General features: G+C 37.5%; 1 protein-coding gene across 1 annotated transcript in view; it reads left to right on the top strand.

Annotated features, from left to right (window-relative positions):
* Positions 1-14,736, top strand: part of WDHD1 (WD repeat and HMG-box DNA binding protein 1) — a 29,928-nt gene that overhangs the window by 6,982 nt on the left and 8,210 nt on the right. The window contains exons 5-17 of the mRNA XM_080394382.1: positions 349-460; positions 1,005-1,055; positions 2,749-2,844; positions 4,430-4,522; positions 5,374-5,480; positions 6,887-7,022; positions 7,184-7,367; positions 7,551-7,735; positions 8,321-8,505; positions 9,672-9,913; positions 10,423-10,560; positions 11,248-11,404; positions 13,260-13,374. Of these exons, the coding sequence (XP_080250508.1) occupies positions 349-460; positions 1,005-1,055; positions 2,749-2,844; positions 4,430-4,522; positions 5,374-5,480; positions 6,887-7,022; positions 7,184-7,367; positions 7,551-7,735; positions 8,321-8,505; positions 9,672-9,913; positions 10,423-10,560; positions 11,248-11,404; positions 13,260-13,374 (1,801 nt within the window). The remainder of the gene's footprint in view (positions 1-348; positions 461-1,004; positions 1,056-2,748; positions 2,845-4,429; positions 4,523-5,373; positions 5,481-6,886; positions 7,023-7,183; positions 7,368-7,550; positions 7,736-8,320; positions 8,506-9,671; positions 9,914-10,422; positions 10,561-11,247; positions 11,405-13,259; positions 13,375-14,736) is intronic.

Below are 14,736 nucleotides of genomic sequence, written 5' to 3'. Positions count from 1 at the left end.
TAAGTCAGCTCTCTGGTATCTAAGCAGAGGTTTTCATTACGTCATATAGAATACTATATTAAACAGGTATATGGTCTATGTGTGCGTAATATAATCTCCAAAGAGCAGCCATGTTTTATGAACTTTGACATGAACAAAAATTATGTCCTGATAAAAAAATAGTGTGGTCTTGCTCCTGTTGTAGTAGGCCTCAAGACTCTCATTTTCCCTTAGATCATACAGTGTTGAGAGCCAAACTTCTGCAAAAGATAGTTAGTGCCCAATTTTTATTGCCATAAACACATAGTTTGTCATTGTTAATTAATAGCAATGTGAATACTTTTGTGTCTGTGCCATTGTGATCTGCAGTGATTTTATGGTCAAAGTTGTGGAGGTGACTGATAGCAGCAAGCAGAAAACTTTCCGAGGACACGATGCTCCTGTTTTAAGCCTGTCTTTTGACCCCAGGGATGTTTATCTGGTAAAAACACTTTCTCAATTACTTTCTGCTTTGAATCTCCTTTTTCCTGGGGAAGAAAATGAATACATACTTTTTACAAGAAAAAAAAAAAAAACGACAAAAAACCTTAGTGACTGGGCACATGGGTCTACTTTGTTTCAGCTGATCTTGCTGATGATGGAGTGTGTCACAACTTGCTGCCATCCAGGAGAACACAGTCTTCACTTTAGTACTCAATTACTGTCTACGTTCTTCTGGAATCTAATACTGATCTGATTTTAGAGGCGTAAAGACGGCTTACTAAAATATTAATTTTGAGCCTCTTTTGCAAATAAGCAGCTCGGTTGAAGTATGAGGATTTGTAGTTACAGTAGCTTGGAGTCAAGTAAGGTTATCAAAATGACAGTGTTATTAAGTTTATAGTTTAAAATGGTTTATACAAGGGAGGCTTTGTTTTTAAAATTAGTTATATGTGTCTAGCATTGTTATTGGGATTTTTTAAATTTTGTAGCATTAATTTCTCTGTCTTTAATTACTGACTTGTTTACAAAAATCTCTTACATAGGCATCAGCGAGCTGTGATGGTTCTGTCAGAGTATGGAAGATCGCAGATCAGGTAAAAGGCCTGCCTTTCTAAGTTAAGTGTTTTATAAGAAATCCAGGATTTCACACACAGCAAGAAGAGCTGGACTGAAATAACCCTGCTGGAACAGGGTTTTCTTTTTGGGGAAGAAATCTAACTACCCTTTGCAGAATACTTTTATCTACTTCTGGGAGAAATTCCAAAGCGTGATTATGTAATGTTGCCTGGGTAGCTATGTTCTGTGCAATCCCTGATTTCTTCTGTTCATCTTTCTTCACTGGCCAACATTGTGTATTTTGTCCTCAGCCCATTCAGAAACAACATTTCTGTGTAAAGATAGCAAATGACATCAGATTCCTTATTTCACAATTTCAGCTCACTGCTTTCAGGGTTAAGGAAGGATTTTTATTTTGTTAAGCAACTATCTAGGTGCATTTTGGTTTTATTTGTTTTTACTGATCTTCCTGCGGAATAATCCACAATCCTGAAAATTATTTGTTGAGTGGTGAAGGTGGAATAACACTCTGAGGTACTACGCAGTATTTTCTTTTGTAAGAGATCTGGGTGGTTAGTCTTGTTAGGAACACGATTACTTTGACCTGAGATGAGGAAGAGATAATATTTCATGCTCCAGGATCCCTGAGAATGATGCCCAGTGATAACGTTTTGCTTTGATAGGGGACTTTGGACACAATGTTGCTTCTGTGTCTCCTGCTCTCTATTTATGGCATAAGTACTTAGTTCTTGAAGAAGTTGAGGTTCAGCTCATTGTATTTCAGACTTTTAGATTTGAATGGATTTCAAGCTATTGACAAAGGGCTTGCTATTCCTCTTTTTTGTGACGCAACAAACAAACAATTTCTCAGGAGGACCACGTAAATCACAGTTTGAAGAATGTAATTTGTTAGAAATGCAGTCTTAAGGCTCATCTTGGCAATATTTGGCTGAAATAGTTCATGGCCTTTATGAAATCAGGTTTAGTGAGAGGATCAGATTTAGTCTCCGCTTTGGAACTCTTAAGGAACTTGAAAAAGGTTTCAGGTGAAGGCTTTAGTAAGGCAATTCTGCATGTGCATGTGGGATTATTTTTGCTAAATGCCATTGACTGGATTAAGAATCCATGTGGAATTATTCTTGTAAGTATAGTTGAAAATGTATCCCTGCACTTGTGGATTGCTACTTTTTTTAAAAACATGCTTCTAATGTGAAATCTGGTGTTCCAGATTGACAGTCAGTGCCTTTTGGGGAAATTACATTAACAGTGTCCCAAGGTGGTGGCAGTATGATATGTGTACCTGTGATGTAATTTGAGAATATATCCTTTCATTCTTTATACTGCTGTGGGGAGATTCAGGCTAATGTGTGTCACCTTGCTGTAGTTGATCTGGGTTTGTCAGATATATTTTGGCCAGATTTCTCTCTAACCAAAAAACATGAGAGCTCATTTGTTCTGTACCTGATTAAAAACAGATCAGTTCTGTGATCTTATTTCTGTTAGAAGTAGTTGTATTGTCATTAAAATAGATTCAGTTTTATGTTGGCAAGGTATTTTCAGTTTGTTTTTTAAGGCAGTGTTGTATTTGGATGAAAGAGATTATTGCAGTTCCAAAAATGGTGTATCTTTTAGCCTTTGTAGTTTTTTTCCACACTTTCCTTTAAGAATTTTTACTGTACAGTAGATTTTCACAGAGCTAGAAAACTCATTTTTTTGATATTTTGCTTTTAGACATGCACGACAAGCTGGCCACTGCTGCAGAAATGTAATGATGTGATAAGTGCTAAATCAATATGCAGGCTTGGCTGGCAACCTGGCAGTGGGAAGGTAAGTGACATTATTTTAGCCACATCTTAATCCTTCTTTTCTCTTTAGGAGTCCAGCAGTAGAATTCGATCTGGGCAAGCCCAAATTGCAGCTCCTGGCACTAAAGAAAATATTTGGGGTGAAGTTTGTTTTTAGGACCAATAAAAACCTGGAAATGGTTACTTGTTTACGCTCCAGACTCTGTTTGGCAGTAGTTCAGCTGTCAGCCCAAACCAACATTAAACAGTCATGTTATGCTGAATAGGAAGGAACATTGTACATGAGGGAGATAATAAAATCGCTCACAACAGAGCATCAAAGGAGTTCAGTCCTTTTCCAATTTAAGTAAACTTTGCCCTATTAGTGATCTTGCTCTGTAAATATTTCCTTAGGAAGTTTTTCCCTTCTTTCTTCACCTGAAGAGCAAAGCTGGTTGTTGCAACTCAAGGTGGTGGTGACACATACTAAAGTCTAGTGTGCATGTACTGCTGCAATAGTACTGTGTGTGAATCACTAACCAAAATGGGTTGGGGAGTTAGTATAGCTGTATAGATGTCTCTAGCGTGTAACCTAGAACACCTCTGCAGCGTCTGATGATGCGAAGGGGAGAGGAAGAAGGAGCAGATAAATACAAACCTATATGACATGAGGCATGTCCTGCTATACTTGAAGTAAATGACAGGGAATTGAGTGAATATTGGCCATTTTTTATGGCTTCTGTTCTTGCCTGTGATAATAACATGGCAGAACCTATTAATCCTTTATTGACATTCCAGTATCAGGTTCTAAAGAGTATTTTCCAGTGTTTTTCACAGTTCGTACCTGAATAATCTTGTTTCCCAGACTTGGCCTTTGTGTCTGTCTTCCTGTGTCCACCCTTCAAAATACCTGGCCACTATGATAACATATATAACGTTTCTGTGGAAAAGGGAATGTTGCTTGCAGTATAAATTGTTTCAATATCCATATTGCATAAAATCAAATACTTTAAATTTTTAGCCTAATTCTTTACACACACGCCCCTGTTTGAAATTTAAGTAGTTGTTTTGCTTCTCTTACAAAGCAAATTGTTCCTTAAGTCTTTAGAAGAAATCCAAATCCTAAAATATAAACAGGCAGTAACAATTATGTGGTTTTGTGAAAGGTGAAATGAGCTATTTCAGGAATCAGGTATTCAAATTAGATTTATTGAGAAGCTGTGTCCTGATCATAAGAGGTTTGGAGATGAAGGGAAAAGGAGAATGTAAGCCTTGCGCTCAGAGCATTAACTATTTTTATATGTGTGTTAGCTGTTCCATAAATAAGAACTTCTAACCTTATAGTGCAGCTGTCGTTATCTTCGGGTTTCTGCCAGAAAGAAATGAAGATTAAAATAAAAACAGGCATGCTCTGCTATGTTGCATGTGGAAAGCATTAATGTACCTTGTAATTCGAGTTACTTCAGCTTTCTTTACTTTCTCAATTGGCATTGCTAGGATGCTAGAGAACCATTAAAATGCTGAGGCAGTCACAACTGTTAATGCTTCTGAATGAAGGAGCTGTACTATTTGTTCTGTTTGAAAGGTAACTTGTTCTAAATTGTCTCATTCTTGTTTCCTTTAAACAGTTGCTGGCAATTCCTGTAGATAAAGTTGTTAAACTATACAGAAGAGGAACCTGGGATAGTCAACTCGATCTATCACATAAATCCATCACACAGGTAGTTATATTAGCCAGGTGCTTGCTAAATCTTCTATAATTATATGTTAGTTTAAACATTACTCTGTCAGAAGTTATCTTCTGGACAGTATACTCCTCCCTACCACTACAGCTGTGCCCCCCCACAGCTTGGTCAACGATTGCTCGCATTTTCTATTTCATTTCTGATCCTGCTACTTCATGTTGGAAAAAAAGGCAAGAGATACTAGATGAGTGTCAAACATCTTTATGTGGCTCTGGTTCCCCTCTTTCATTTATAGTAACCCACTAGATCTTTAGGGTCTACTGGTGAGTCACTAACTGCAGCTGAGGAACATCTGTTTTCACAAATTGCTTTAAATATATAGGTTTTGTTCACTCTCTATTTTATTAAACTGAAATTTAGCTACTTAGTAGCCCTAACTGTGCCATCTTCTTTACTTTGACCTCATTATATACTCAGCAACCTTTGGGTTAGAGAGGACCACTTTCCTAGTGGTGTTAAGATACAGAACGCAGTCTTGGATTTTAATTTATGGAAATGTATTAAGTTCAAAATAAAGCTATTTTACTGTTGAGTTTGTAAAATACCCTATGCTACTGTCTGCGTGTCTAGAATAAGGTTTTATTCAACCTCATGGCAGTGTTTAATGACAGAACATGGATTTTCTCAAAAAGTGCGCTCTCTTTAAAGAGTGGTTCTTGCGGAGAATTACCTAAAGCTAGCTGTAGTACGGGGGGCTAGATATGATTTGTTAAAGATCATTATTATTACTTTTTTTATTCCAGAATATCTGTTTTAAACTCCACAATATGAATGCTGTGTGTGCATTGGTGGTAATGTTTTCCTTTTTTTGCCCCCCCCCCCCCAAGTCCTTGAATGTTGTGGCCTGGTCTCCTTGTGGGCAGTATCTGGCAGCTGCAAGTGTGGATGGGAACATACTGGTGTGGAATGTGGAAACCCAGGAGTGCATAGAGAGGTATTCAGTGTTGTTCTGTAAATCCCCAAGTACATGTTTTTTCCTGAAATAGGATTTTTTAAATCTTTTCTATAAAAGTTATTTTTGCAAATGCAGAACGCTGCCTTTTGAAAAACTTTAATGAGATTTACAGGGCAAATCTGTGAATTTTCTGCTAACGTTTTGCTGACAAAAGGCACCCTGGAAGACTGCATATGAAGTCTCAGGTTGAAGAGTATGGTTTACCTGGCTTCATAGATGGTCTCCCAGCTGGTGGTGGGGTTGGGAGTATGCCCACAGAGAGGGAGCCGAAGCACATGGGTCAGAAGGACTGTGGTGGATCTGGGTGATGCTGGGAGGCAGGGCCACCGCTCAGTCTAGGTTTGAGCAGAGGAAGCAAGCAGAGGGCTTTTCTCTTGTGCAGCCCAAGTGAAGTGTGGAACTAGTACTGCAGTTCACATGCTGAAGGGAATTCAAGGGCTGCCATATCATTTCAGTGTTCTACAGGGAAGCAGTTTCTACACGAGTGTAACTCTTGGGGGTAGGTAGAAATGTGGCATTGTTTTGCCTTCCCCCACCATATCCAGTATGCATAGAAATATGTTCTGATTCATGTGATACACTGTCTTCCTTTCTGCGTAGCTAGAACAGTCTGGAAATATTACATTCTCAGAAATAGAATAGGGAGAGGACATGAATGTGGATCTTGTTCAAATTCCATAGTCTATAGTTTTCTGTGTGCAAATGTATTTTATTACTTTTTAATCTAATAATTGATTAAAGGATAGTTTTGATGGAAACAAACTTTTCTCACATCCCTAACCAAGATCATTGGCAGTAAGATGTATTTTCTAGAGCAAGAGGGAAATGCAGAGACATTAGTTAGCCATCCTCACCTGTAGGCAAAACCAGACAAACTGACAAATTGTACTTTAATTTGGGTAGTTAAAGCATCTCTCTTTCACAAAGGAAAAAAAAGTAAAGTATGATTAAGTGAGGTAGAGAAGAAGAGAAGGAATGATTAATCTGTCTGAATATTTTGGGTAAGAAACATGATTGTTACTGTAACGCCTCTGTTAAGAATTGAAGTCAGATTCCGTAAATAATAAATGGGAGGATTTTTTGTGAGAATAAAGGGTGGAAAAGATAGAGGATTAACTCATCAGTTTGGTACCGGAGAAACAACTGAATATTGTTTTTATAACTGGATGGTTCTGGAATGGATGACTGCTGGGGAATTACTTTGTCTTTTCTACATGTATCGGGAAGCTGTTGTTTTAAAAATCAAACAAAATCATATGCTTAAAGCTTAAATGATTTTCTCCATACAAAAGTTACATGGATTACCACTTTTACAATAACTCTTGGGGAGGTTTCTGCACTGAGAAGCTTACTGAAAATGCATTTTTTAAAAATATTCTTTTCAGGATGCAACATGAGAAAAATTACACAATTTGTGGGTTAGCGTGGCACCCCAAACACAAGCAAATTGCTTATGCAGATACTGAAGGAAGTCTGGGGTTGTTGGAAAATATCGGTGATGGAAAGAAACCAAATGACAAGGTGACCAGTACCAATTATTTCTTAAATTAAGATGTCGGTTACCAAATAACACTGAATATTCACGCGTGTGTGTGTGTTGAAAGTTCCCTCTTGTGTGTTAATTCATTTTTTGAATTCTATGTCCAAAAGAAGTTCTATGATGTTTCTTAATCTGATTTTAGGTTGCTGGTGCAATGACAAAGGACTACAATGATCTCTTTGATGGAGAAGACGACAACTGTTCAAATGGAGATATGATTGAACCCCAGTCTTCCCCAAAGGCTGGAGCTAATGAAGATAATGATGACCTTATGCCAACTTTAGGCCTTCTGAGACGGGCAATAATTGATGATGATAACTCACTAGGTACAGAATGAATGAATTTTCCAGAACTCTTTAGTGTTGTTATTGGGACGATCTCTTAGCATCCTCTACTCAGATATGTTCTGCCTTGTTTTTCCAGAGAGGTCTTGACTGTTAAAATTTGTATCTATATTCTGTCGTAATAATGTGTGTGAGATACATATATTTTTTTTTTAAAACTCCTAGACATTGGGATGATAAAAGCTAATTCCAGTCTTCTTGAAAAGGAAGATGATGATGATCAGGCTGGTGGCTTTTCAGCTTTACCATCATCTACACAACAGCCTTTCTATGATGGGCCAATGCCAACCCCCAAGCAAAAGCCGTTCCAGTCTGGCTCCACTCCTGCACATCTCGCGCATCGTTTCATGGTAAGTCTCGCTGCTGTGTGGTTATGCAGATCTAGTTGCTTAGTTAATTTTGAATATTGTCCAGTTCTTGCTGTGTCTCAATCTAATCTATTCCAAGATTTTTTTTTAATACTTCACAGTGTGAAGCTAAATACTGGAAAGTAGCTTTGTGTTAATACAAAGACTGCAAAATATTATGGTTTACATTTCAGTTTGCTTTTGATGTAGAAAGAAATACTTGGCTTTAAGACAGAAGCAAGCTATGCGGTTTATACCTGTGGTATTGAATTCTAGCAAATCTTTTTTAGCCAGAACTGGTGGATGTTTTACTACTGTTAAATACTTGTATGTTAATCATCCACTATTTCTTTCCAACTGCAAGTTATTCACACTTAATTTTGTAAGGAGAAAGATGGCTAAGCAATGAGAATGAAACTAGTTTCTGCCCAAATTCAGCTGTTTCAGAAACTGTAAGTCCTGGCTACACCCATCTTCAGTCTTCCTTCAACCTCCCACCTACTGTTGTTTCAGATGACAATGTTATAGCTGGCTGTTTTAGCTCAGTGTGATTGATTTGGGGGTTCTGTGTGTGTTTGGTTTTAATAGGTGTGGAATTCTGTTGGTATCATTCGCTGTTACAATGATGAGCAAGACAACGCTATAGATGTAGAATTTCATGATACCTCCATACACCATGCGACACACCTGCCGAACTCTCTGAATCACACGATGGCTGACCTCTCTACTGAAGCTATTTTACTAGCTTGTGAGAGTACAGAGGAACTTGCAAGGTGAGTCATGTCCTTGCTCTGCAAAGCCCGTAGTATGCAATTAGACTTAACTTGTTTCAAATATTTCAGCTTTTAATTTCAGCTTCTGTCACTTCTTTGAGGTTTTTGGCTTTTGATCATGCTTTTTATTTATGGGATCAGATCACTTTCAAGGAGGATTTTCACATCCACCCACTTGAAGACTTGAAGAGTATTGGAAGATGTATTATGATTACTGAGGATTTTTTTTAATCCCTTTTTCAAACATATACATGTGTACATACTCACTGGAAACTTCATGCATTGCTAGCTCAAAGGAAATTGTAAACATGAACAATAGGTTTTCAGTCTGCTCAAATCAAAGATAAACCATAAGGTCTGTGCTATTTCTTTTCACGCTGTTGCTAAGGAGACATGTTTGGAGATACCTGAATGATTCTAAGTGTGAAGAAGACAGGTTTATGAAAACCACAGAAAGATTTAAGCAGCTGGGCCAGCCAGGCTTTCTTCTTGCATTGAAGAACAATGGCAACAATATTTTATTGCCAGTTTCTGTGGAAATATCTTGAAGAAAGAACCTTCTTCTTTTCACACGTAAAGCATTGTGATGAGTTGAAAAGCGCCCTTTACCTTTAAAATTATTATTTGTATGTATTGGTTTTCTGACTCTGAAATTTCAATTTTTTTCCTCAATGGAAGCGGGTAATAGCTCAAAAGCTGTGGTGTCTGTGAATTGGTCATGGGCAGTTTTAAATTATTAAGAAGGCAGAACTGAAGTGCCTGATGTATTTATTTTTTTCCTTTTAAAAGATAGCATAGTATGACAGACTTGTAATGAGAGCTGATATTCAAGGGGTATTGAGCACCTTCAGTTCTTATTAATGTTAAATAAGCAGGACACTTACCTGTTTCCATCTAAAAAACCTCCCCTCAGTCCTTTAAACTGTCTCTGCCTTGGGCTTGAGAGGCTCTGAATCTACAGTGTGGGAGGCTGAGCTGGCTGTTCAGTTCTTGATAATAAGAGTAACAGCTCTGCAAATGACTGCTTTTAATTTATAGTTCCTTTCAGTGACCATTGCAGATTCCAGGTCTCTGGGAAACATGTCATATATATTGGTGTATGTTCAAGTATTGTGTTTTTCTTCATGTTGATATATTTGACTATTGTTCTTTTGTCTCTGCTTTAGCAAGCTCCACTGCATTCATTTTAGCTCATGGGATACAAACAAGGAGTGGACAGTAGATATGCCAGAGGATGAAGACATTGAGGCTGTCTGTCTAGGTCAAGCCTGGGCTGCTTGTGCTACTAGTGCCTTGCTAGTTCGCGTGTTTACAGTTGGAGGAGTTCAGAAAGAGATCTTCAGTCTCCCAGGTCCAGTGGTGTCTATGGCGGGACATGGAGAGCAGTTGATGGTTATTTATCACAGAGGTAGTTTTCTCCCTTCTGTCTTTTTTTTGAACTGGGGTTATGTTTTCAATCCTCATCTGTTACTGGCTCCAAACACTCGTTAATTTGTACATAATTGCCAGAAATATTTTCTTATCTTCTTGATGATGCTTTTCCTTCTTACCTTCTTGATGATGCTTTTACAAGCACATCCATCACAACCCACAGATTTCTGACTTTTGACAGCAAAGCCTACACTTCATATTGGGATGCTTAGATTAACCTGTGGGGAAGGGGAGAATTTTATAACATGACATTAATACATTAAACCTGGATTTCAGATATGCCAGAATGAATTACTATGGGAAATCAAGGAAGCAGTTGTAATGCATGCTTTGTATGTCCAAAAAGACAAGTAGTTGTTTGTCTGACAGTGGTATTCATGAACAGCCCTGCATTAGAATTAGGTTTTGATTCAAAACTTAAATTTAGCCAAGAGACAAGATAATTCTTCTGTTTTCTAACATAGTCGTTGAACAACTTCTTCCTAGGTACTGGGTTTGATGGGGACCAGTGCCTTGGAGTACAGCTGATGGAGCTAGGAAAAAAGAAAGAACAAATTTTGCATGGAGACCCTCTTTCTCTTACAAAGAAATCCTATTTGACGTGGGTTGGATTCTCCGCAGAAGGTATGAAATACCAGCCTGAATGATACTGAGAAATCTTGATGCTATAGGAGGAATTCTGGAGGAGAGTGTGGCTAATTAACGTCCTTTTAATAATGGTGATCTCGGGGTCTAGACCTTTTTTTTTTTTTTTTTTTTTCCCCAGTCTCCTCAATGCCAAGCAAAAGTCTGCTTTTCTGTTCTTTTAATATATTTATCAATTTTTTTTTAATTTTTCCACTATGAATAGAATACACTTGGATGTTATCAGAACTTTTTTTCCTGATTGGTTGCCCTGCACTGCAAAAAGAAATAAGCTGCACTAGTACACTGTAATAGTCATGTTCAAATATCTTGGCAAAATCTCCCTCATCAAAGTTAGTAGCTTGGGAGGGGGTTTTATGATAGCCAGAAAAAGTAATTGTAAAATAGCTTATTTTCTTTGGGAATCTACTGAAGTAATAGGAACTTAAGTTCAAATTTCAAACTTTTTATGAAGAAATCGTCAGTTGACTAGCAGGTGTGTTTACTGTCAGAAGGTGGCGCATCTTTCTAAGGAAACTAGTTTTTCCCAGCTAGGTAGTACAGCTTGGGTGAGAGGATGTCGTATTTGAGCTCAAAACCGTCGTTTCCAAGCTGTGTCCAACAGTTCAGACTTATTCGTGTTATTAGTTGCCTGTCGGAATAATTGTTTTCGTTTGTAACAAACAGGTACCCCCTGTTATGTGGATTCTGAGGGAATTGTACGGATGTTGAACCGAGGAGTTGGGAATACTTGGATTCCAGTGTGTAACACCAGAGAGCATTGCAAAGGAAGATCTGATCATTATTGGGTAGTTGGGATCCATGAAAATCCCCAGCAACTCAGGTCAGATATTTCACAAGGAAGTACTTTGCTTGTCTTGGTTTTAAATTACAGAGCACTTCCTACTAACACAAGCTAGAAACAACTTTTACTAAAACAGGTGGCAAGTAAATATGCACAGTGAATGATCTAGTTCATAAATGTAATTCTGCATGGATGTTTCATTACTAAATTGGTTTTGAATAAACTCGTTAATGAGTTTTATAATTTTCAACTGGCTAATTGTGGCTTTTTGGCGTGGCTAACAGGCATGAACACTTTATTATGAAATCACATGTTTCAGATGCAGACACATTCATAAGACTGCATTTTGCTAGAGAAACCTACTAAAAAGTTATGGCTGCTGTCAAGAATCTGCTTCTGCTGTTGATGGGTTTGGGGTGGTTGGGTTTGGTTAGTTTTTTATTATTTTTTGCAATGTTTTCCCCTTTTGTCCCTTTGAGAAGAATGCAATCCTGTAACTGATCTTCATCATTAGGCATAGATAAATCAAAACTGTCATTATTTTAATATTTAAACTGTTGCCATGAAGGATTTTGTGTGTAAAATTGCTGAAATATTTAGCTGAGAGTTAGCCATTATTGTATAAAATGTGATACTAGTGATGTTCTGTTTCTATTTATGGTAACACACCTCCTGGTTGTTTAGTTGCTGAGATTTTTTTGTAGTCCTCTTTATTCAGTGATCTGTGTCCTTTTCCTACAGGACAGAATCCAGCAGCTCCCATGTTTTACTGAAATTTATACTCTTCTACTTTGCTAGTCATATGCAATTGTGGAGGCTGGTGGGAGATGGCATTTTATTTAAATTTATGTGACAGTCTTTTTAATCCTCTGGTTTTTTTGTAATAAGGGAAATAATTTGATGTCACTGGTAAATGTCAATTTCCTGTCTGTTTCTTCCTCCAAATCATTAAATAGTGTTGGCCTCCAGAAAATTCACCAAAAATGTGCAGCACATGTGACATTGTGAGCCTGTCATCATGGTGGTTTTTTTTTCCTTCTACTCCTAGAAAGAGGGTGCTACTCTGAGTTGCAAAGAGCATTTTATTCCAAGCCACTAGCATATTAAAAATAAGAAGGGGGAGGGTTGTTGTAGAAACACATTATGCCTTAACACAGATAGCCAGAACACTAACGCTTCCTGTTCGTGGTGGGTTTTTTCCTTTTTTTTTTTTTTTTTTTTTTTCTTCCTCCTAGTGTCTGAAACAGTAGTTTATAAAACCAGACATTTTTGTCAATGCTGCATTGGTGCTGCTGGAAATACAGCTCTTTCCCAATCAATGTTTTGCTTAAGTGTTTGTTACCAGAAAGTGCTAGTCTAAATATAAAGAAACAATAAGCCTGTTCTTTTAGTATATGCTTATCTGTTTCACCCCTCCCTCCCCCCTTTTTTTTTTGGCCCCACTGCGTGTCTGAGCACAGCGCTCTCCTTATGAAGTGTACAACCCCTCATCAGAAAAAATGGTAGACATGACTGCACTTATTCCAGTGGTCTTAAGTTGTTCAGTAGTTTCTGATTTTAATAAATTGCATTTACATTTTGTAGTAGCTATTAAGTCCTGTATTGCATGAGAGACAGGAGAGCTGTGTCTGTTATGTGCCACATTTGCAGTTTCTAGTGTGAACACGAGCAGCATGTGCTTTGCTGGTTTTAAAATATTTTATTGGTTGCAATGCATTATAAAAGGTTATTTTTACAATCTTAGATATTGCTATATTTAAGTCAGTAATTTAATTGCTACTTTTTTAAAAAACAAATCCTCTTCAAGTGTCTTGCTGCTTAGGAGACATGATTTAGATGTAGAACAACTGGTGACTGTGTTTTGATTGTATGTGGGTTTTGTTTCCTTGCACAGGTGTATTCCCTGTAAAGGAGCCAGATTCCCTCCTACGCTACCACGGCCTGCTGTAGCAATATTATCTTTTAAACTTCCTTATTGTCAAGTTACGACAGAAAAGGGACAGATGGAGGTATGGAATAGTGTTGAGTCCACAGCTGATAGTCTCAGATGTCCCCATAGTAGGGATTATACAAGATTCCTATTGATCATCTCTACTATGAGGATAGTACAAACTCCAGTAAGACAGTGTGGTTAAGGAGGTTATTTGGGTTCAGTGTTTTCTGTAGCTTGTTTGATTTGGTTCAGTTCACAACTGTTTCTAGAAGAATACAAGATAAAGCTGCTAGAGCTGATGCAAGGTCGTATTTCCATAGTCTGTTTCTGACCAATGAAGTCTTTCTCACCCTTTTTTATTTTTTTTTTTTTTTTTTTTGTGGGTAGCGGTTAATGTTCTAGTAAGCACCAGATTTTGGGATCCAGATCAAGACCACCTTGAATGTGCCTGTTTTTTAGGCATAACAAAGTTTCTGGAAGATCTATTTTTGAATTATATACGAAGTACTCAAATTCATGTAATCACTCTGAAAACATAGGCCTTCTGGCTTGGCTTATTTTCTTAAGGTAGAGGCTGGCTGAAGCAAGATGTACCTGCAGAGAACTTCTAAAAGAATATCTGTATGTATTCTTCAGGTTTTTTTTTTAATAGATTTAAAGATTTCAGTCTTGTGGTGTTCGGGTGTATTGCACAAAATAGAAATGAACACAAAATTCTAACCTCAACCTTAGAGATGGTTTAATGGTGTTTGAAATTCATTCTCTTTTGGTTGAAGTGTAGATAAAAAATTTCAATAATAATACTTTGTAATTTTTAATTAATTCTCGTGAATTCAGTTCAAGTCTTTGTGCTTTATCTGATGGAGTATGCCTTCCAGCCCTGCCCACTACCCTCCCCACCACCACTACCACCCCCAAAAAAAAGAGGAAAATGCCAAGAACTATTAATTTTAGCTTGAGGGAATATGTATTTCTATGTAGGTAAAGCAGCAGGTTATTCCAGTACATCTGATGTAAACGTACTGGTTTTAAGTAAGTTTATAATTTTTTTGTAACAAGGCTAACCTGGTCTAATAGCCATACCAGCATTTTGCTGAACAAGAGTTATATTTTCTGTTTGCCTGTCTCACAGATAATGTGTACTCCTGCAGTCACTGAGTTATTCTGGAATACTTCTAATTTGCTGTGGGACAGAAGTTATAAGATAAAATAATCAACTTGTTCTAGAATTGTCTGCCCTGCTAGCGTACTAGTGAACATGTAGGTCTCATCCTGCTAAAAACCTGTAATATAAATGGAATTTGACATATATGGTGACTGTTTGGATCAGTTTGTATATGGATGGTCATTAGTGTGGTCTGTTTTTTCCTCAGCAGGCATTGGCTTTTAAAGAGAATTGTTTACCCCTCACCCTCATTGTAACATGGAAGAAACATTT

This window comes from Falco punctatus (assembly GCF_963210335.1).
Source record: "Falco punctatus genome assembly, chromosome: 7".
Taxonomy (NCBI): Eukaryota; Metazoa; Chordata; class Aves; order Falconiformes; family Falconidae; genus Falco; species Falco punctatus.
The sequence above is the reverse complement of the archived record's forward strand: the minus strand, read 5'-3'. Positions and strand labels throughout refer to the sequence as shown.